This window comes from Dendropsophus ebraccatus, chromosome 2 (assembly GCF_027789765.1).
Source record: "Dendropsophus ebraccatus isolate aDenEbr1 chromosome 2, aDenEbr1.pat, whole genome shotgun sequence".
NCBI lineage: Eukaryota > Metazoa > Chordata > Amphibia > Anura > Hylidae > Dendropsophus > Dendropsophus ebraccatus.
Window position 1 is genome coordinate 148,789,584 of NC_091455.1, and position 24,627 is coordinate 148,814,210.

Here is a 24,627-nt window from a genome sequence, read left to right on the forward strand (position 1 = left end):
AAAGCGATTTTTAACATTTACCAACAAACGATAAACGATTGCAAACAAGATTGTTTATCGTTAACCTGAAATCGTTCACCATATTACACAGAACTATAGTCGTTAGTTCGATCGTTATTGCGAACGTTACTATGATTGTTTACTCCATCTGATCCCAGCAAAACAATGAACAATGTGCAATTACACTGAACGATTAGTGAACAAATGCGGAACTTGAGTGAACAAATGTGGAATAACAGCTAACAATTAGCTAACAATAGTTAGCAAACAATAATCGCCCCGTGTAATAGGGCCCTTGGGTAGGAAGGGACCCCCAAAAGTTAGATGCACCCCGACATGCTTCCGCTGGTGTCCCAGATGCATTCCAGAGGTGTTGGCATCATTTCCTGAGGTGTCAATGTGGACTTGGTAACCTCCAATTGGTCGAATATTGATTTCAAAGTCCTGAGTATTTTTCTCTTATAGACTATAATGGGATTCGATATTCGATCAAATATACAAATATCGGGGGCTATTCGAATCAAATTTTTGAATATTTCACTATTCGCTCATCTCTCTATATGATGCATGCAGGTTATTACTCTCCCTATTGCATAGGGTCAGCTTGTAACATCCGCACTTCTTTCATAAAACTTAAGATGAGTCTTACTGATTTAAATAAGTGAAGTTGTGACCAAGGAATATAAAAACTCTCCTATACTTTAGAGTGGAATGATTGTGCAATTTTGTTGTAACCTGATGGGATTTTTTACTGGCAACCATGTGTCATTGCCCAGGGCTTTACGTGTGCGACAGGCGGGTCCGGTCCCTGCCCCCCACCCCGCGCTCTTGTGGAGTGCCCCCCCCCCCCCGGCAGATAAGTTCCCTTCTTACTTTTATGCTTGGGTACGACAGACATAAGATTACTGAACAAAATACATGAAAGGTGATTAGAACGATGCACTAGTTGAACTTATCGTGAATCCCATTCAGATTGAGTTCTAATTGTGATGATTTGGTTTGGGTTTCTTCGAGGAGGCCTCTTTCCAAGATATCACATGAGGCGATTTATTTTATTTTTTTACTTATTATTTTCCTTTCTTTGTACAATGAAGACACAGGAGAGAACTCTGAGTAACATAGAGAGGAAGATAAATGACATGTGAGATGTCCCAGGCAAGACAGTAGTATAAAGTTTGTCCTTTATTTCTTCGACTCATTTGAGGAAAGCAGTTAAGTAAAGATAGGGGGTGGGATGGGTTTGGGATATAAGAAAGAATACATAGAATTGATTGACCATTAATTGTTAATATTATTAATGCAAAGTGTGTTTTGTATTCTTGATATGCTTAAATAAAAAAATTAAATAAAAAAAAGATTATAGACTGGGGTACAGAAATAATTGAACTGAGACAGACATCTTGGGTGTATTGCATCCATGTTCAAAATGACCAGATCCCTTTACAGTGGAACCTGAACCATGATCCCATTAAATCTGGGTAGTTAAAAACTGTAGCAACCTCAACAGCCCACTGTAATTGTTTATGCAGCTGATCTTCTAACAGTGATGGGGGGTCCTATAGATTATTTCAGTAAAATATATATAGTTTATTTTTCTTGTAAAGAGTGTATAATTCTGAATTTTAACAACTTAGTCATGTGATGAGTCTAATGTCTACAGTTCAAATGTAATCTTCACTTGACTAATCTGTTTAATGTTATTAAATATGTATAGTTATGCCTGCATAAAATGCCACACTTTATTTTAATTTTTCTAATTATCCAACCTAGATTAAGTGCTGGAAAAATGAGACTTGCAAACAGCTTATCAGCAAGGAAATATATAGATATATCATTTTTCACAATGAAATAAATACAACAGACATTTTGTTCTGCATCATCCTCGCCAGCAGCCATAGACCGCACAGCTCTGGGAGTCGGGTCGTGACATCACCATTTTATCCAGGAAGTGAAGCCTTGATGCAGTAGTAAATGCAGGGAAAAAAGACTTTATGTGCATTTCCCGTATAAGTGTATATTGATGATTTGTATAACTTTAGGGGGGCAAAACAATACTTTAATTAAAAATTTTTAATGCAAACTGTCTGCTCTGTTTTCTTCATAAGTCTAACCTCCTGCCTGTGTACATCCTCTAATGGACTTCCTGTGTACACTCTAGTTGGAAATTCAGCCTACTTTATCTATCTCCCACTATTTTGTAGGAGTTATAAGAGAGATATAGAGTTGGCTGAATTCCCAGGTATAGTTATTGGAAGAATTATTCATGTATATGTAAGGCTTATCAGAAACCTTTTTTACAATAGAATCCATGAAGACTTGATGTCTGGTGTTTATTTCACAAACTAACAAACATTTAATGAACATCAGAACACATATGACATATGAAGTGCACTTTCTATGTAGACATGAAAATTGGCTTTTAAAATCAGCATTAGCAGACAGTAATAATGAACCATAGAATATAAAATGTCTTCTTGTTTTTTATTGCAAATGTTCTCAGTACTTTATACATAGACACAGTTATTACAAAAATAATTGCTAAACATCTTATTTGTAATTTTTTCAATATTATTTACAGCTCCAAAAACTGAAGAAATCACTGTCATTCAAGACCAAGAGTGTACGGAGTAAAAGTGCTGACAACTTCTTCCAAAGAACTAATAGTGAAATAAAATTCCAAGTAGAATTGGAGCCAGAAGGTAGTCCAACCAACGCCAGCCACATCCAAAGCTCAGAGACTCAGCCATCAACCCCTACCAAAGTCCCACTGCCACCTGACAGCAAGGCACATGTCTTTCAGGAACACGTTTTTAAAAAGCCCACTTTCTGTGATGTATGCAACCACATGATTGTAGGTAAGGCTTTCAGAAGAGACTGAATTATTTAGAATTTTTGTCATAACATACCAAATAAGAAGTGGTTTCAAATGAAAGAGAAATGTATTTTTCATGTCCAGGATTATAATGAAATGTTAGGTAAAACATTAATAAGACAAAACTAACATTTTGGGTATTATGTGATGCAAATTACCATACCCCCTACACACACACACACACACACACACACACCTTTACTCTGCTGTCATCTTCACCCAGCTCCCCCAGCTCCCTTGCCTGACATAAGCCAGCTTGAGCTCTTCTTTAATTTTGCACTTATGTGTATATGCATTATACACAAAGAGCATAAAGCTGATGTAAATTGTCCTGCACTGTGTGTATAACACTTTCACATTCTTGCCATTTCATGAGTGTCAGGTGGTTGGGTGAAGTGTATTTAAGGTTCTTTGTTGAGAAAACAGGGTAGAGCAATGGATCAGAGGTAAGTATTGTCTTAGGTTTGTGTTCAGTTGGCTATAAAAACTAATAAGCCCAACTCACCCATTTTGATGGGCTGACCATCTAGTGTCTGTGGCCTCCAGATGTTAGAGTGATGCCTCTGTTTTCAATTAAATAGACTGGTCCCAGAGGGGTCTGTCAGTGACACATGCTCATTATTATCATTATTTTTTTTTACATATGTGTAATGTACTTTAGATTTAATAATCCAACACAGCAATTACCAGTAACAAATCTTTTTATACTTTAACGGCCATCATTGCAATGGTGGATGATTGTTACATTATTACAGTTCGAATTAATGATAGCCGCTTTTCACACCCTTTTGGGTGTGGCTATTTTTAAAGGTCTATTGAACATTGTTAAAAAGACTGTGAAAGGACGATGAAAAAATAAACCTGGGTGTGAACAAAATAAAAGCCGCTGTTGCTTAACCCCTTAAGGACCGGGCCTAAAATGGTCTTAAGGACCGAGGCAAATTTTATGAATTTGACCTGTGTAAATTTATTCATTAATAATTTCGGGATTCTTTTACCTATCACGTTTCTGGTAAAATGGAGTCAAAGCTTATAACAAATCTTTATGAAAAAATCCAAAATAACGTGGAAAAATTGCATTTTTCCAACTTTGAAACTTTTCTGCTTATACAGAAAATGGTTATGCCACATAAATTATATATTAAATAGCATTAGCAACATTTCTACTTTATGTTGGCGGCATTTATTAAACTCTCTTTCATTTTTTTTAGACAATAGAAAGCGTAAAACATTAGCAGCAAATTTCCATTTTTTCAGTAAAATTTCAAAATCAGATATTTTTAGGGACCTGTTCAGGTTTAGGCTGGGTTCACACGCTGTAACTGTGCGGCTGTATTTTTTATGCGGCTGTAAATGTGCGGGTGAAACTCCGGCCGTGGGAAAAAATAGACATGCGGCTCAAAACATACGGTCATTTACTTTGAAATCTGGTTCAACTAAAAATAACAACTAAAATGTTAAGAAAGTGATGCAAACACCTCTGGATGCATCTGGGAAAGCAGGGAACACAGTTTACATGAATCGCTATTACCGGGGTTTGCGATCCTCTGCACTATAGCCGATGTCTCTCATGGTTAATATATTGAATTAATAAAACACATTTTCTGTCTAATAAAGTCCCTTTTATTGTTCAATAATTAAATGTAAACGATTCCATCATTTTGCAATTAAATATACTGTTAAAATAAATATATATATAAATAAATGTATATTTATATATATATTTATTTTTTGACAGTATATTGAATTGCACAATGATGGATTCGTTAGAATTAAATTATTGAACAAACAAACTGTATTTATTTAAACGAAAATGTGTTTTCTTAATTAAATATTAATTAGTACAGGAAGCTCTATAAGCCGGTAATTCATATTCCCGGCAATAGAGCATTCTGTACTAATCATCACTTTACTTTACTCAAAACATCAAATGTTTCTTCTAATTATGTTGTGACAATAACATTATTAGAAGAAACATTTAGAATTATATGTGCGCTCAGCTGAATGGCTGTTCGGCTGAGCGCACATATAATAGGCCGGTCCGCAGTACAGTCACTTCATTGTGCTGCGGACCAGCGAAGAGGACACATCGGGGTGAGTATAGAGCTCTCCACACCCCCTCCCCAGCACTGCACCCCTCCCAGCAAGGAAGGGGGGTCAGTTAACCCCTTCCTTGCTGGGATGGGTGCAGTCTGACATCAGTCTGGCCCCCCGGGGGTTAAGGGGGATGCAATACATCCTCCCTTAACCCCTTGGGGGTCAGACTGTAAGCAGCGATCTGCACCCGGCTCTTCCCAGTACCCCCGGTAATCCCCAGGATACCGATATCTGAAAAACAAAAAGGGAGAAACACACAAAAAAAACACAAACAGGAGCACAACACCCATCATTGTGAGCGGTGTTGTGCTCCTTACAGTATGCAGCATCTTTACAGATCGCTGCTTACAGTCTGGCCCCCAAGGGGTTAAGGGAGGATGTATTGCATCCCCCTTAACCCCCGGGGGGCCAGACTGATGTCAGACTGCACCCACCCCAGCAAGGAAGGGGTTAACTGACCCCCCCTTCCTTGCTGGGATGGGTGCAGTGCCGGGGAGGCGGTGGGGAGAGCTCTATACTCACCCCGATGTGTCCTCTTCGCTGGTCCGCAGCACAATGAAGTGACTGTACTGCGGACCGGCTTATTATATGTGCGCTCAGCCGAACAGCCAATCAGCTGAGCGCACATATAATTCTAAATGTTTCTTCTAATAATGTTATTGTCATAACATAATTAGAAGAAACATTTGATGTTTTCATTAAAGTAAAGTGATGATTAGTACAGAATGCTCTATTGCCGGCATATGAATTCACGGCTTATAGAGCTTCCTGTACTAATTAATATTTAATGAATAAAACACATTTTCTTGGAAATAAATTCAGTTTCGTTGGTCAATAATTTAATTCTAACGAATCCATCATTGTGCAATTCAATATACTGTCAAAAAATAAATATATAGATAAATATACATTTATTTATATATCTATTTTTTTTAACAGTATATTTAATTGCAAAATGATGGATTTGTTAGAAATAAATTATTGATCAACGAAAGTGTCTTGATTACAAATAAAATGTCTTTGATTAATTTAATATATTAACTATTAGAGGCATCGGCATTCGGCATCATTGCCGGCTATTTTTGAAGTACTCCGTACGGACCGCCTGTCAATCCACGGCCGCATGTCCAGCCGCAAACAATGGTCTTGTTCATTTTTTACGGGTCCGTTTACGATAGGGCCGTAGATTCAGAGATAGTGTGCACTGTGCAGCCGCATATCCTATACTTCCCAGCATACACACGAACCATCAAAAATACCGCCGCACAATTACAGCCGCACATACAGCCGCACTCTTACAACGTGTGAACCGAGCCCCCAAGTGTATTTGAGGGGACTGTATGTTAGAAAGCCCCACAAAGCACCCCATTTCAGAAACTGCACCCCCAAAACTCAGCAAAAGCACATCCAGAAAGTTTTTTAACCCTTTAGTGGAGTCACAGAAATAAAAGCTAAGTATGTAAGAAATTTGAAAATTTTAATTTTCTGTGAAGAGATTTTATTGTAATCCAATATCTTTCATAATTATAAACCTATTACCAGAGAAATGCACCCCAATATTGATTGCCCTGTTTCTGCAGTTTATAGAAATACCCCATATGTGGCCCTAATGCGCTATTTGACGCAACCACAAGCCTCAGATATAAAGGAGCGAATAGTGAATTTCAATGGCTCCGTTATATTTGGTCATTTTTGACTGTACCACTTCAGGTTGGCAGAGGCTCTGGGGTACCAAAACATAAAAAACACCCCTAAAGGGACGCCATTTAGAAAACTACACCCCTCAAGGAATGTAACTAGGGGTGCGGTGAGCATCTGGACCCCACAGGTGCTTCACAGATTTTCAGAACAATGTGGCTTGAAAAAAGAAAGATTTATTTTTTACACTAAAATGTTGTTCTAGCCTTCAATTTTTCATTTTCACAAAGAGATAAAAGGAATAACAACCCAAAAAACGTGTAGCGCAGTTTCTCCCGAGTACAGAAATACCCCACATGTGGACATAAAGTGCCAAGCGGGCGCAGGACGAGCCTCCAAAGGGAAGAAGCGCCAATTGCCTTTTGGAAGCTGGATTTCACTGGAATGGATTTCAAGGGCCATGTCGCATTTACAGAGCCCTCGTGCTGCCAAAACACTGGAAACCCCCCACAAGTGACCCCATTCTGGAAACTACACCCCTCAAGGAATCTAACAAGGGGTTTAGTGAGCATATGGACCCAACTGGTGACGGGCACAAATGTGGAACAATGTGACGTGAAAGTGAAATTTTTCATTTTTTCCCTTTCACGGCACAAATGTGCCCGTCATCAAGGGGTCCATATCTTCACTGCACCCCTTGTTAGATTCCTTGAGGGGTGTAGTTTCCAGAATGGGGTCAACTGTGGGGGATTTCCACAGTTTTGGCAGCACAAGGGCTCTGTAAATGCGACATGACATTCATCATCCATTCTGGCCAAATCCAGCCTTCAAAATCCAAATGGCGCTCCTTCCCTTCGGAGGCTTGCCCTGCGCCCACATGGCGCTTTATGTCCACATGTGGGAAATTTACGGACTCGAGGGAAATTGCTCTACAAATTTTTGTGTTTTTTTCTCTTTTAACCCCGTGTGAAAATTAAAAATTTAAGGCTAGACCAACATTATAGTGTAAAAAATTTTATATTTCATTTTCACGCCACATTGTTCCACATTTGTGCCCACCACCAGTGGCATCCATATGCTCACTACACCCCTTGTTACATTCCCTGAGGGGTGTAGTTTCCATAATGGGGTCACTTGTGGGGGGTTTAAACTGTCTTGGCAACACAGGGGCCTTTTACATGCAACAAGGCCCTCGAAATCCATTCCAGCCTCCAAAAGCCAAATGGCGCTCCTTCCCTTTGGAGGCTTACCCTGCACCCGCATGGCGCTTTATGTCCACATGTGGGGTATTTCTGAACTCAGGGGAAATTGCTCTACACATTTTGTGTTTTTTTTATCTTTTAACTCCTTTTGAAAATGAAAAAAATCAAGACAAGATCAATCATTTAGTGTAAAAATTAAAAAAAATTTACATTAAATGTTGGTCTAGCCTTGATTTTTTTCCATTTCCACAAGCGGTTAAAAAAGAAAATGAATGCAAATCGTATAGGGTAATTTCCCCTGAGTAGGAAAATACCCCACATGTGGATATAATGTGCCATATGGGCACAGGGCAAGCCACCAAAGGGACAGAGCACCATTTAGAGTCTGGAATGGAGGATGGAGGCCATGTCGCAATTACAAAGCCCCTGTGTTGCCAAGACAGTAGAAACCCCCCACAAGTGACCCCATTCTGGAAACTACACCCCATAAGGAATCTAACAAGGGGTGCAGTGAGCATATGGACCCCACTGGCGACGGGTACATATGTAGAACATGTGCCGTGAAAATTAAAAATACCATTTTTTCATTTTCACGTCACAAATGTGGCCGTCACCAGGGGGCCATATCCCGGCTGCCCCCCTTGTTAGATTCCATATGGGGTGTAATTTCCAGAATGTGGTCACTTGTGGGGGGTTTCTACTGTCCTGGCCGCACAGAGGCTTTGTAATTGCATCATGGCATCCTCTAATGGGAATGGCGGCCATACCTATTTTGCTGGGGAAAAGGGACAATTCTAATTTATTTGGGGGTGTTAGGCCAATTATTAGTTTATAAGGTTGAAAATGACAGGTGTCCATCAAATTCAACCTGTGTTGATCCAGAGGAAGGCAAAAAAACCTTGTGAGGCAGATGACAGTAGCCTCATCACTGGGAAAAATTCCTTCCTGACTCCATATTGGCAATCAGAATAATCTCTGGATCAACGTGACCCCTGAAATAGGAATAAGGGACAGAATTTAGATAATGTAGAACTCCAATGATGTGTGGTATGCCTTGAAGCGATCCAGTATGCAGAGGCTGGGGTGATCAGGACAGGCGTCACACTGGAAAATGGTACAGTGTCTTGGGTACAGTAGCTCGGGCAGCGAGGGACCAGAAGAGGGGGTGCTGGTATAAAAGTTATCTCCTTACAGGTGGTGACCTTTATCCAGCAGTGGGAAGATCAGTTCCCGAACGATCTTCCCACTAACTCCGAGGATGGGGGGGGCATCTGGGGGCTGGATTCGGGTGTCCCTTCCTTCCTACACTCTAAGGGTACGTGCACACTGCGGAATGGCGAAGGATAACCCTTTGTGCATTCCGCAGCTGGCACCCGCCGGCGGACTAATGCGGGTGCGCGTCTCCGCTCGTGTCACACTCCATTCTATGCACGGGCGGATTCCGCTCTCCGTCCAAAGAATAAGCGTGCATAGAATAGAGTCTATGACACGGGCGGAGACGCGCGCCAGCATCAGTCCGCCGGCGGGTGCCAGCTGCGGAATGCACAAAGGGTTATCCTTCGCCATTCCGCAGTGTGCACCTACCCTAAATCTCTAAGTGTACCCTGAGGTACTCTCACAGAGTTTGTAGAATTTCACGCCATACCGTCATCTCTTATTGGGACGGTACTGGCGGAAAAGACGTGTCTGGGGGTGAACGTACGCTACGCTACCCCCCAGACATGTCACTGAATGATGAGGATGAGGTTGAATGGAGGAAAGAAGGATCCCCCCCATTCATCCTCACTGGCTGTTTCGGTGTCGGAGGCAATAATAACGTGTGTGTCCGACACCGAAAACACCCTGGGGGGCCATTTTTATAAAGGGACAAGTATATGGGGTATGTAGATGTGTAGTGGTGTAGTGTAAAACTTTATTTCGTATAGTGTAATAGTGTTTTTTACGTGTCTTTTTAACATTAAGTATAAAAAAAATCTACGCCAAGAAAGGAGTTGCTGATAAATGCCGCACTTATGTGCGGTACTTATCAGCAAAACGTGGCTGTAGGATATAGAAAAAAACATCCTACGCCAAAAAGGAGTTGCCGATCAGCGGCGCACTTACATGCAATGCTGATCAGCACTCAGCAGCGATAGGGTGTGGAAACTAAAAAAAAAAAAACACCTTTCTTCAACCCTATAGCTACTGATATGTGTATTATATACACTTATCAGCCGCTAGGGGGCAGTAGGTCCCGAATTCTGGAAATTGCCAATGGGAGCCGAGGGGAGCCGAAGCCGGGACCGGCGGAAATACCCGAAGATGCGATGAGGAAGAGGACGCGATCGGGACCTGGAAGAAGCGATCGGAACGCCGGGATCAGGTGAGTATGTGCCAATACCTGCTGGGGACACCTCAGCTACCTAGCTGAGGTGTCCCCAGCAGGTATTTAACACTTTTTGGGGACTTATATCGCCGTGATCGGCTTGTCGGTCCCGGCCGGCTGATCACGGCGATCGGGACGTGGCACCTTGGCCACCATTACTTTTAACAGTTATGGCGGTCGGTGCCGTCCTCGGACAGCACCAACCGCCAAAGCTTCAGATTGCCGTTATTGGCTGATCTGAATTAATCAGCCAATAGCGGCGATTGTCAGCACAGGAGGGGTTAACCACCCCCCGTGCTGACAAGCTAGGATGGCCTGCTATACATTATAGCAGGCCATCTACCCCGATCGCTGCGTGTGTACACACAGCGATCAGGGAAACCGCGGCCGTAAATGTACACCCTTTTGCGTTAAGGCACGGGTCTTGGGGGCGTACACTTACGCCGCAGTCGTTAAGGGGTTAATAACGGCTGTGAATAAATGTCATGAACATTAATTTGACGGTCTCTGAAAACAATGGCCATTATTCACTACATTGTGTAAGCTGATGATTATTGTTTCATTTGACTTCAATGGAAATCATTGAAAACAGTGGCCATTTTTTCTAAATAAAATTGGCAGTTGTTTTAACAAAAAAGACAGTATGTGAGCATAGCCTGTAAACAATCCTTTCCAACCAAAGAATACTTACATGTGGAGCTCTCACTTAGCATTTGTTACTTTGCCACAAACTGCATATTTTCTATCAATGGAGCAATTGTGCAAAAATTTATGACAATTTGATGAAAACAATCATTTGTATATGCTTAGTATTTTAAAAAGTAAGTAAACATATGTAATTTCATAGATTGTACCAAAATGTACATGAGGTACTCTTGTCTCTAACAATAGATCCAGAGCCTTTATATCATCAGATATAAAAATTCAGGGCCAAGGCCATGACAAGCCATCTGGTATTGTAGTACAAACAACTGAAACCATGAAACAGAAGCTGTTTAATAAATGTGTCATGATTTACTGCCACGCAGAAGAAATTTACAAGCTCAGGACAAAATGTTCAACAACAGCATGCAATGCCTTGGGCAGACATATGCTTCCCGTTCTTAATGGCTGCCCTGATGCAGTTCTGCACAAAATTTGGTCACAACAAAGACAATTTTACCGCAATTTTTCATGAATATGCAGAAATGCTGAAGAGAGGCTATTCGACAAAATTCATGCAAACTCTACAGGACATGTGACTATTCATGCAAACTCTTAGACATGTGACTATGATGTCACCACAAAATAACTCAACTAATTGAATGCCCAAATGGGTTCTGTCTTATATAGCTTGAACTTCAAAGAGATAAAGTTTATGGATATGTTCCCACAATGTTATTTTAGTTCAAATCACAGTATTTTATTATTGCAGCCTTAAACAATAATCATAATCATTATAACCTCTTCACGACCAATGGTCATTGATGCACAGATGTCCAGATCACATTGAAGCAATATACCTCCTCGCCTTCTTAGAGCTATAACTCTTTTATTTCTCAACCTACACAAAAAAAAAACAAAAAAACAAATTAACACAAGGGATAAAACAACAAAAATAACGACTATACTAAATTACTCTAAAATGAGGAAATACCAGAAAAACTGCTAGAAACTGGCAGGTTTTAGGGTGTTTTTGTGGGTTTTTTTTCAGCCCTAATAAAACATAAGACCTTAAGGTGTTTGTGCTTTTGTTTGTCTTGCCCATTTTTTATTTTTTTTTTATTTATTTTTTGCAAGACCTACAGGGCTTTCAAATTATTAAGAAAATTTATGTTATTCCAGATTTGTTCCTCCTGCCAACAGCTTTGGGTAAAAGTGTACATAATGCTGTGCATATACATCCACATTAATTACCAGGTTACAAGCACAAAGACCAGCTCTGCAGTCCAATAATTAATGTGGTATAGAAGTCATGGGGTTAAAAAAAACTTCCTGACTAAAGAAGAAAGGATAATTGTGTTAATGAAAATGTGGTGGTTTTTGTCAAATGCTATGTTCACACAACGTTTTTTTGAGCTCAGTTTAAAATGGCGTCTGTCAAATCCACGGTCGCATCAAATCCAGAAAAATTGTAATAAAAAGCGATCAAAAAGTCGTATATGCGCAATCAAGGTACCAATAGAAAGAACATATCATGGCGCAAAAAATGACTCCTCACACAGCACCATAGACCAAAGGATAAAAGCGCTATAAGCCTGGGAATGGAGCGATTTTTAGGAACATAAATTTGTTAACAATGGTTTGAATTTTTTACAGGCCATCAGATACAATGAAAGTTATACATGTTATATATTGTTGTAATCGTAACGACTTGAGGAACATATATAACAAGTCATTTTTACCCCAGGGCATACGGCGTAAAAACGAAAAAAAAAAAAGAAAAGAAAAACTTTTTTTTTTTTTCAATTTCACCACACTTTGAATTTTTTTCTGGTTTTGCAGTGTACTTTATGAAAAAATTCAGCCTGTCATTGCAAAGTACAATTAGTGATGCAAAAAATAAGGGCTCATGTGGGTTTCTAGGTGAAAAAATGCAAGTGCTATGGCCTTTTAAGCACAAGGAGGGAAAAACGAAAACGCAAAAATTGAAATTGGCAGGGTCCTCTAAGGGTTAAATTCATAGATTTATTCCAACTTTTGTTAATATTGATGTTGTCACTACTGGATGTATGGATTTATGTATGGATAAATGGATTTTCCTAAGCTTCCAATATTGATATTTCATTGTGACCAGATCTGTAATCTTTATTATCTGAAGTTATAAAATCAAAAACTTACATGTATTTAGAAATAAATTAGGTGGGACATATACTTTGGAGTCTAATTTGTGTGACTAATAAGGATTTGTGTATATTTTGTTCCAGTATCTTCTGACTTATTTATTAAAATGTAGCACTGCTATAAGGAATGTGTCTAAGTAAAAAAGTCGCAGAAAAAGTTGCAAAAAACTGCACAAGTATATTCACCTGGTACTGACCAGACGTAGGCCTGCATCCGTTTGTGCGACTTTTTTAAAAGTCTCAAATAATAAATTGGTTGCTAATCCCAGATTATGCTAACTTTTGGGGAATACTCAAAACAGGCAGATTTAAAAAAAAATGTTGCATCTAAAAAATATTTTCCTGTCGAATACTGGTTCATAAATAGAACTTAGACCAAAAATGAGCGAAAAATCCAATTATTCACCTAAAAATAGGTGCAAAGCTCAAATTTGTTTTGCAAAAGAGTTTTTTTGTATTGTACTGTTGCCTACTTCTCCCTCACCTGGTTTTGTTTTTTGTCACTACTCGTTGAGGCCCCATGCACAGAAAATCCAGATTTCATTACCAATAGGGCTGTATTGGCATGGACACCCTTTAGGATTTTTCCTGAAGGCTGTCCTTTCCAGAAAATACAGTAGGTCAGGTTTTTATAGATCCTGTCCTATTTTTGATGTGCATCTACAAACCTGCCAAAATTCTGGATGTGCTTGTAGCCAACCCAGGCCAGCATCAGCATCTGCTGGGTGCTATGCCTGGCCCTTTAACTGTACACTTCCCCAATGCGTCCTAAAGCTATATACAAGTAAATGCTGCTCTGTTTTTGACATGGTGATAGCCATTGGCTCCCATCCTGTCAGATACTCTACTGGCCATTTCCTAAAGGCTCCAGAAAGACTTCCTGATCAGTATTTCCTGACCGTAAAAATGCCACAGACGTGTGCATGGGGCCTGAAAGAAGCACTAACTACCCTATTACTGGAGTTATATTCTAGCCACACCATTAATTCTCTATGATGTAAGATACTCCCTAACTGTTGATGAGACACAGCTAATTGGAAATGTTGAGAGAAGGCGCCTTTATCTTTCTGGCTTTTACCACTATTGAGGCCAATGCATCCAAATATCATTGAGCAGTACTTCTTTATGGAAACAGGTATCTATTCAAGTTTCAAAGTCAAAAGGCCACTATCAGTGTAGCTGGCATATTGCCCTAAAGAAACTGAGAGCCTAAGATGATCTCCATGCTATCAGTAACATAACACCTTGGGGGTTTCAAGGTGCCCACAGAGGTTTACTCAAGTGGAGCTGGACTCATGGACTCATTCGATAATATCGGTGATGTGGTTTCCAATGAGCGTGGCTGATGTTGTTTAGAAGCCAAAGTGAAAAACAGTTGAGGATGATTACAAGCCGCATTTTAATTTTGAGCATACTTACACTTGTTTATTATAAAATGCTCTGGAGACTTTCATTCTAACAATATTTTATAGCAATAGTGAGTAATATAATTTAATTTAGTAGTCCATAGAACTTTGTGCAATATACCACTCTGCATATGGAACTTGGACCTGTTCAGGATCATGTGGCAGCAAATATTATTCTGAGCTTTAGAAGTAAATACAAATGACTAAAAAATCATTGACGTAAAGGTAAGTATATTTGACTGTTCCAGTCAGTGCATTGCAGTTATTATGGTACTCTGCAGATTACTGTGTAAGTTAATGATTCTTCTGATTTCGTGTTCTGGCCGCAAAGGATTTCTTTTTGGAGAAACTGTAGATTTCTGTAATAAATATGAGCTTGCTTGGAAGTCAGGTTTAGCTAGAAACAGATGATTAGACTCCCAGTTCAATTATTCTGCAATGGTTTCTTCCAGCAGTTTCAATTACAGTTCTGTGGTATATTGGTCTGAGTGGTAAATAGTATTTGGTTCTCAGTCATCAATCTGAATCAATGTAAGTCTTCAAAATGAGTAATATAAACCCATTTGTATCAATGTTTTGCTGAAAGTTTAGTTTAATATGATGTAGAAAGTGAACTCAGCATGAAATAAATGGATATTCGAGTTTTAGACATGGTTTATGTCACATTAATATCATTCTACTGTAGCAAAATTATCCTGTTCTGGTCTTTGTGGATATATAAAAGTATTGGCATATTTGCTGTAGTTTATGAAATTTAATAAACTGCAATATAGTGAAAAATCATAATGATTACTCATAAGTAACAGTATTACAACCTAAGGCCATGACCACACAACATCTTTTTATGGCCGTCTGTTTGGACAGCTGTAATTTTGAGTCAAAATAACGTTAGTTATTTTGAAATAACGGATGTGATTTCGAAATAAGGTCCATTATTTGAGTTCAAAATGACAGCCGTCTAAACAGATGACTGTTGAACATCCCAAAAAATATGTTGTGTGGTCATGGCCTCTCTCTTTTTTTAACTTCATTCCATGCACCCTCTAGGGCTAGGCCTCCTCTAGTACTGATGGGGAGACTCCCCGTCTATTTCTCTCCTAGGCCACGAGTGAAATGATTAGAAGCCTACATTCCATAACTTATACTGGAAATTAAGCATTGTTTTGTTTTTAATCCTCTTTTTTTTAAAAGCATTACTTTTTTATTTTTCAGCCACAAAACATGTTTTTTGTTCATTGGGTCATATTTTCTAAAGTCATCCTTTTGGGGTATAAGTCATTCATTTTAAAACTTTTATTATTTTTATTGTTATTCTGTGATTTTTGAGGGTTTTGTTTTTTGAGTTTTAATATTTCAGTTTGTAATGTAAAAAGGGATAATTTTTTAAAGATTCTAATAGTTTCCGGTAAAAAAAAGACATACGTTCAGTAGGTTAGAAGGATCTAACAGGCTATGTCCCTATTGAGCATGAGGTGCTGAAGGTGAAGGTTAGTTTCTAAGGGCAGTAGGACACATTAATAAATCTGTCTGTTTGTAAACCAGATAATCTTAGTAAATTAGGGCCTATATTCTTTTTTTTTTCTAGCCCATATTTTTTGTGGCTGCCTGAAATAGACTGAATTACTCATGAAGAAATATCCTACCAAATTGATTATCTGATGTCTTTATTTCAGTGATAATAAAATGATATGTTGTTTGAATTCTGTGGCCCTTTCTTGTAGTCTTGTAGACTAAACTTTTGCGTACAGTAGTTATTGGTAATGTGATCTCAGATTGCAAAGAAAAAAAGTTTTAAGTGGCAGTATGAAATAGGTAAGAAGCATTAGTATACTATTAGTAGGCAAAATAACCATAGAAAAATTAAATAAAAAGACGTACTGCTTGTTTGAGAGCTGCCTGGAAATCCAAAAAAATGACATCTTTTAGTTTGGTAATTCAAAGAAGTAAGTTGGAAAAAAAATTATACTGTGAAAATTTGAAAATCTACTGTTCTGTTCTTTAATATAGGTTTCATTATCTTTATCAAATTCCTTCTAGTGTATGTACTAATTTACTTAAATTGTTGTATTTTTATGCTGCATTTTATTGTCCTCAAGGGTAGCATACAGAAAATAGAGTATGCTTCAGGATATTGCAAAACATTTCTTCCCTTTTATTAATATAATTTTTCAGTATACAGCAAATAACTGTACATTACCAAAACTCCACTGAATATGGTCTGCATAGCGTGGTTTATAGCACTGTACTCTGACCCAGGAAGTCTCCCTCACCTTCCAAATCATAGTAGGTCCACTTCAGGTTGAAGCTTACATCAGGGGACAGGACTGCCCACATACAGTATGCCCAGCTCATTCCTTCATGCTCCCTGCAGTCTCTGTCATCCCTTGTGTTTCCAATCCTCTCCATTCCTGCTATAATGTGCCTGCAATCACACTCAGCTATAATGTGCCTGCACTCACGGTCAGCTATTCACACTGCTGTAAAAAAAATTGTTTCTCTATTCTGCCCTGCTGTACTACACTACTTCATTTTGGGGATCTGCAGTTCCATCCTGCTGCAGTTTATTCAGGTTTATAAACTTACTACTACAGAGGAGAAAGGAGCCGCATTTCTTCACAGGTGTAGCGGGTGCAGTTGGATGAAAATCCCTTGGCAAGGGGCAGGGGCGTAACTAGAAATGGCTGGGCCCCATAGCAAACTTTTGATTGGGGCCCCCACCCCCTCAATCGACCACTACGCCATCAACACACTCAGCTCTACACAGGTTCTGTACACCATATAAATTACAGTACAGTTATATTAAGTGACTCACAGGGGACGTCTTCTCTGATCGGAGTTGTTTCCTTCATTTTCTTCTTCATCCTTCCTGGGCCATTAGAACTTCTCCGAGCCACGAATCCACAGAATCTGCCAGAGAAACATATTAGGCTCCTCACTATGGCACCATCCTCATCTCTATACAAACTGCACATCTGTATTGGCCCCTTTACCCCCTTGTTTAGTGGATAGCCCTGACACTATGTGATCCCCTTATAGTATATGCCCCTCTGTGTATTCCCCCTTACCGATGCCACCCTTGTTGGCCCCTTATAAATTACCCCCGTGTTGTCCATCCCCCTTAAAGATGGTCCCCCATGTTGTCCCCCTATAGATGCCCTCTCATTTGGTCCCCTTATAAATGCCCCCTCATGGTGTCCCCCTATAGATGGCCCCTGTATTATCCCCCTATGTATACCTCCCTGTATAATCCACCATAGATTGGCACCCCTGTATAATCCACCATAGATTGGCACCCCTGTATTATCCCCCATAGATGGCCCCCTGTATATGCCCCATAGATGCCCCCCCTGTATATCCCCCATAGATGGCCCCCTGTATATTCCCAATAGATGTCCCCCCTGTATATCCCCCGTAGATGTCCCCCTGTATTATCCCCCATAGATGGCCCCCCTGTATATCCCCATAGATGCCCCCCCTGTATATCCCCCATAGATGGCCCCCTGTATTATCCCCCTATATATACCCCACTGTATATCCCCCATAGATGGCCCCCTGTATATCCCCCATAGATGGCCCCCCTGTATATCCCCCATAGATGGCCCCCCTGTATATCCCCTATAGATGTCCCCCTGTATATCCCCCATAGATGTCTCCCCTGTATATCCCCCATAGATGGCCCCCTGTATATCCCCCATAGATGTCCCCCCTGTATATCCCCCATAGATGTCCCCCCTGTATATCCCCCATAGATGGCCCCCTGTATATCCCCCATAGATGTCCCCCCTGTATATCCCCCATAGATGTCCCCTCTGTATATCCCCCATAGATTTCCCCCCTGTATATCCCCCATAGATGGCCCCCCTGTATATCCCACATAGATGGCCCCCTGTATATACCCCATAGATGGCCCACCCTGTATTATCCCCCTTTGCAAAGCAGATAGAAAATTAAAAAAAACACAACTCACCTAACTCCCCCGTCGGCTGTCTTCTCCTCTTCTCCCGGGGGGGCGTCCTGGGGATTCCCAGGCAGCACAGGTGTCGGGCTCAGAGTGGCTCAGTGTCCGCCGGGGCAAGTACTTCCGGCGCAGGGTGCATCTCTAACAAGTGCTCCTGTGCCGGAAGTACAGGCTGGGGGCGGACGCTGAGCTCACCGGTACCTGTGCTGCCGGGACAGCAATACGGTGGCAAGGGGGGGCAGCATGCCCGGAAGCACCGGTACCAGTGAGCTCAGCGTCCGCCCCTAGCCTGTACACAGGAGCGCTTGTTAGTGCTTGAAGTCCCTGTGCCAGAAGTACTTACCCTGGCCCCCGGCGGACGCCAAGCCACTCCGAGCCTGTCACCTGTGCTGCCTGGGAATCCCAGGGGCATAGCTAATGTCTCCTGGGCCCTGGTGCGAGAGGCCAACTTGCCCCCCCCCTCCTTTCACGACCAAGTGATGCTATTGGTGTGTGTGTATATATATATATATATATATATATATATATATATAGACACCAAGACAGATATTACCATTAACACCAGCATATTGGAAGAGAAAGTATTATCACCATACATATTACCTCCATACTGTTACCGACCAAATCCTGTATACTGAGACCAATATTACCAGTAATACCAGTATATAGGAAGGAAACATTACTGCCACACCACAACCATCACCACCATATTGTTACTGACCAAACCCAGTATACTAAATCACCTCATCCAGTCCTATAGAGGTGGCCCCAGCTCTACACAGGTTCTATACACCATATACATTACAGTGCAGTTATATCAGGTGACTCACAGGGGAAGTCTTTTCTGATCGGAGTTCTTTCCTTTTCATCTTCTCCATCCGTCCTGGGCCGTTATGAGAACTTCTCCGAGCCACAAATCCACAGAATCTGCCAGACAGACATATTAGACTCCTCACTCTGGCACCATCCTTATCTCTATACATACTGCACATCTGTACTGTCCCCTTTACACCCTCATTTAGTGGGTAGCCCTGACTCTATGTGACCCCCTAATAATATATGCCCCCCTCTGTGTATTCCCTCTCCCCCTATGTTGCCCCCCCAAATAGATGGCCCCTCTCCCCCCATGTTGCCCTCCTTATAGATGGCCCCCTCTCCCCCCACCCTCCCTTATAGATGGCCTCCTCTCCCCCCTCCATATAGATGGCCTCCTCTACCCCCTCCCTTATAGATGGCCTCCTCCCCCCTCCTTATAGATGGCCTCCTCTATCCCCTCCCTTATAGATGGCATCCTCTCCCCCCTCCTTATAGATGGCCCCCTTTCCCCTCACCCTCCCTTATAGATGGCCCCCTCTCCCCCCACCCTCCCTTATAGATGGCCTCCTCTCCCCCCTCCTTATAGATGGCCTCCTCTCCCCCCTCCTTATAGATGGCCTCCTCTCCCCCCTCCTTATAGATGGCCTCCTCTCCCCCCTCCTTATAGATGGCCCCCTCTACCCCCTCCCTTATAGATGGTCCCCTCTCTCCTCACCCTCCCTTATGGATGGCCCCCTCTCCCCCCACCCTCCCTGATAGATGGCCTCCTCTCCCCCCACCCTCCCTTATAGATGGCCTCCTCTCCCCCACCCTCCCTTATAGATGGTCCCCTTCCCCCTTCCCTTATAGATGGTCCCTCTTCCCCCCCCACCCTCATAGATGGCCCCCTCTTCCCCCCCACCCTCATAGATGCCCCCTCTTCCCCCCACCCTCATAGATGCCCCCTCTTCCCCTACCCTCATAGATGCCCCCCTCCTCCCCCCCACCCTCATAGATGCCCCCCTCCTTCCCCCCACCCTCATAGATGCCCCCCTCTTCCCCCCACCCTCATAGATGCCCCCTCTTCCCCCCCACCCTCATAGATGCCCCCTCTTCCCCCCCACCCTCATAGATGCCCCCTCTTCCCCCTCACCCTCATAGATGCTTCCTCTTCCCCCCCACCCTCATAGATGCCCCCCTCTTCCCCCCACCCTCATAGATGCCCCCTCTTCCCCCCCACCCTCATAGATGCCCCCTTTTCCCCCCCACCTTCATAGATGCCCCCTCTTCCCCCCCACCCTCATAGATGCTTCCTCTTCCCCCCCACCCTCATAGATGCCCCCTCTTCCCCCCCACCCTCATAGATGCCTCTTCTTCCCCCCACCCTCAAAGATGGTCCCCTCTCCCCCCCACCCTCATAGATGCCCCCTTTTTCCCCCCACCCTCATAGATGCCCCCTCTTCCCCCCACCCTCATAGATGCCCCCCTCTCCCCCCCCCACCCTCATAGATGCCCCCTCTTCCCCCCCACCCTCATAGATGCCCCCTCTTCCCCCCACCCTCATAGATGCCCCCTCTTCCCCCCCCCACCCTCATAGATGGTCCCCTTTCCCCCCACCCTCATAGATGCCCCCTCTTCCCTCCCACCCTCATAGATGCCCCCTCTTCCCCCCCACCCTCATAGATGCCCCCTCTCCCCCCCACCCTCATAGATGGTCCCCTTTCCCCCCACCCTCATAGATGCCTCTTCTTCCCCCCACCCTCATAGATGCCCCCCCCCCTTCCCCCCACCCTCATAGATGCCCCTTTCCTTCCCCCCACCTGCATAGATGCCCCCCTCCTTCCCCCCACCCTCATAGATGCCCCCCTCCTTCCCCCCACCCACATAGATGCCCCCTTCTTTCCCCCCACCCTCATAGATGCCCCCCTCTTTCCCCCAACCCTCATAGATGCCCTCCTCCTTCCCCCCACCCTCATAGATGCCCCCCTCCTTCCCCCCACCCTCATAGATGCCCCCCTCCTTCCCCCCACCCTGCAGACTGATAAAAAACAAAACAAAACTTACCTCACCTGACAACGCGCTCCCACGTTAATCCTCTCTCCTCCTGGTCTGTCCCTGGCTGCTGCGCGGCTGCCGGGGGTGTCACGTCTTATCCCCGGCAGCGCGCATCCCAGAGCTCCCTGCGCGCCGGAACCGGAAGTCAGGGCCCAAGGCGCGCAGGGAGTTCTGGGATGCGCGGCTGCCGGGGATAAGACGCGACACCCCCGGCAGCTGCGCAGCAGCCGGGGGAAGACAGAGCCGGACTCTTGTGACCGCAAGCAAAACAATGCTTGCGGTCACAAGAGTGATTGATCGGGAGGGCCCCGCGGGCCCTCCTTCGTGGCCACTGCCTGGACCCCAAACAGCTGTAGCACCCGGGAGGCCTGCTCGGCCGTCGGGTGCTACAGGCTATGTGAGCTCCAGGGGCCCGCGCCACAGGCCCCCGATACGGCGGGGCCCCGTAGCGGTCGCTACGGCTGCTACGGCGGTAGTTCCGCCACTGGCAGGGGGGATCCCCAAGTATCACACGAAAATCCAAAGCACTCAAGCATAAGGTGAAAAAAGGTGGTGGTTTATTACAAAAATGTGCAAAAACACAGGATGAAACGTTTCAGTTCTCTCAAAGAACCATTATCAAGCATGATGAGCGAGTACTAAAATGCTCGGGTGCTTGTTACTCGAGACGAACCCCATTGAAGTCAATGGGGAACTTGAGCATTTTTGCAGGGGACCCAAGGATGATGTTTCTCTACTGCTGTTACCTTTCACTATAATCCTGCTCATTAAAAAGTTATAAATGCTTGAAAGTCATGTGTACAGATCACTTAAAGAGGCACTGTCACATTTTTTTTTTAATAAGAAGTTGTGATTGCAAGCAGTTTTGCTTTATACTGTCTTCATTTTTTTATATGTTTAAATAAGTGTTATATATGTGGCCAATAGGTGTCTCCCTTCCTGTCAAACTGTAGTCCATGCTCCCTCCAGGCTGATATTCCTTTGCTCACAGACATGGCTTGGTGTTGATTGACAGCCATCCCTGAGTGGTCACGGAGCAGGACAAGTCTTTAATACTGTGCATCCACATTCAGAAGCAGAGATTACTGGGCATGCTTGCTTTGTATGGTAAACTCTCCTGACAGCACCAAAACCTCTGTAACCACACAGTGATTTATGCCGAATTTAGACTGAATTTTTGCATAACAATGAGCATTGTCTCCTGGTAAGGTTATATTCACAAGTAGCATTTAATTAGCATTCAATTAGCACCATTTGCCTTGAATTGCACAGTTCACCGTAAAATAGTGCTACTTAGAAGGATTCATGACAAAAATAGCATTACATTTACGTGATTGTGCAAGGCACAGTAAAGTAGCACTAATTAAACACTATGGAGGAAATTCATCAAGGGCTTTGTGCCTATTTTTAGGTGAATAATTGAATTTTTCGCCCATTTTTGGTGTAAGTTCTATTTATGAACTACTACTTGATGGGCAAATATTTTTAGATGCAACTTTTTTTAATCTGCCTGTTTTGAGTATTCACCCAAAAATTTGCATAATGCAGGATTTGCACCAAATTTATAATTTGCAACTTTCTAGAAAGTCGCAAAAACTGATGCAGGCCTATGTCTGGTCTATACCAGGTGAATAGGTTTGCACAATTTTTTGGTGCGTTTACACAGAAAGATTTATCTGACAGATTTTGGAAGCCAAAGCCAGGAATGGATTTGAAAAGAGGATAGATCCCAGTCTTTCCTTTATGACCTGATCCTTGTTTATAGTCTGTTCCTGGTTTTGGCTTCAAAGATCTGTCAGATAAATCTGTCTGTGTAAACGCACCATAAGAGTATTCAATTCACAAATTTATGAATAGTTTGTTAAATTAGCCTAAGTTAATTGCCCTCAGTTCATATACTTTCTTTGTGTGACGATGTACACACAACTTTTTCCCTCCATTTTTAAAAAGAAAAAATGATGTCCGTCATTTTAAGGTTAAAATGACATCCATGATTTTGCCATTTGGCCACCCGTCAATGATGGCAGCTGTTACATTATTGTACTTTAGGTGGACTAATTGGCCTTTGGGTGTGTCTTTAATTAAAAAGTACATTGAATAGTCCTCCAAAAATAATTGACATGATCATTATTTTGACATCCGCATAGACAACATCTGTCATTTTATACACTGTGTGCATTAAACGTCTGTCATTCTATTGACTTCGATGCATTGCATTTAAGTAAGTTAAATCGTGGCAATAATGGACGTCTTTTTAAATAGAAAAATGGTCCGCCTTTTCTCTTTTTTTGATGTTGTGTGAAAAAAAGGACTGGGACTTTCTGTGTTTGGTCTCTTGGACGGAGGGGTGTTACAATCCTAGAGCAAACACACTCTAGGCTACGCCAATTTGACACAGGGCTGAAAGTTTAAAAGTTGTCTTTTAGGACAATAACTGCATTACCTGCCAAACAGATGCCAGGACAGATCTTGGATTACAAGCAGCTATCCGAAGGTCAGGGGTGATTCTAGCCTCTCTGCTGCCCGAGGCGAACTATAGAATGACGCCCCCCCCCCCCCCGTCAATCCGCCCACATTATAATCCACTACTGCCCCCCCCACTGCTGTCCCCAATAAACATAATGTTTGGTCCCTTGCTGCACAGAGGATGTCAGGAGAGGAGGGGGCTGACTTTATAGGAGAGGTCCCAGCAGCACAGAGGATGTCAGGAGAGGAGGGGGCTAATCCTATAGGAGAGGTCCCAGCAGCACAGAGGATGTCAGGAGATGAGGGTGCTAATCCTATAGGAGAGGTCCCAGCAGCACAGAGGATGTCAGGAGAGGAGGGTGCTAATCCTATAGGAGAAGTCCCAGCAGCACAGAGGATGTCAGGAGAGGAGGGTGCTGATCTTTTAGGAGATGGTCCCCCTCTTCCCCCCTTATAGATGGTCCCCCTCTTCCCCCCCTTATAGATGGTCCCCCTCCCCCCCTTATACATGGTCCCCCTCTCCCCCCTCCCTTATAGATGGTCCCCCTCTTCCCTCTCCCCCTCCCTTATAGATGGTCACCCTCCCCCCCTTATACATGGTCCCCCTCTTCCCCCCCCTTATAGACGGTGCCCCTCCCTTATAGATGGTCCCCCCCTTATAGATGGTCCCCCTCTTTCCCCCCTCCCTTATAGATGGCCCCCCCTTATAGATGGTCCCCCTCTTTCCCCCCTCCCTTATAGATGGTCCCCCTCTTTCCCCCCTCCCTTATAGATGGTCCCCTTCCCCCCCCCCCTATAGATGGTCCCCCTCTTCCCTCTCCCCCTCCCTTATAGATGGTCCCCCCCCCCTTATAGATCGTCCCCCTCCCTTATAGATGGTCCCCCTCTTTCCCCCCTCCCTTATAGATGGTCCCCTTCCCCCCCTATAGATAGTCCCCCTCTTCCCTCTCC

The 24,627-nt window shown here is 43.0% G+C and overlaps 1 protein-coding gene across 2 annotated transcripts in view; it reads left to right on the plus strand.

The window, feature by feature from the left end:
- STAC (SH3 and cysteine rich domain) overlaps nt 1-24,627 on the plus strand; it is a 187,754-nt gene that overhangs the window by 57,594 nt on the left and 105,533 nt on the right. For both annotated transcript variants that reach the window (XM_069958472.1, XM_069958471.1), the window contains exon 2: nt 2,579-2,855. In XM_069958472.1, coding sequence (XP_069814573.1) covers nt 2,579-2,855 — 277 coding nt within the window. The remainder of the gene's footprint in view (nt 1-2,578; nt 2,856-24,627) is intronic.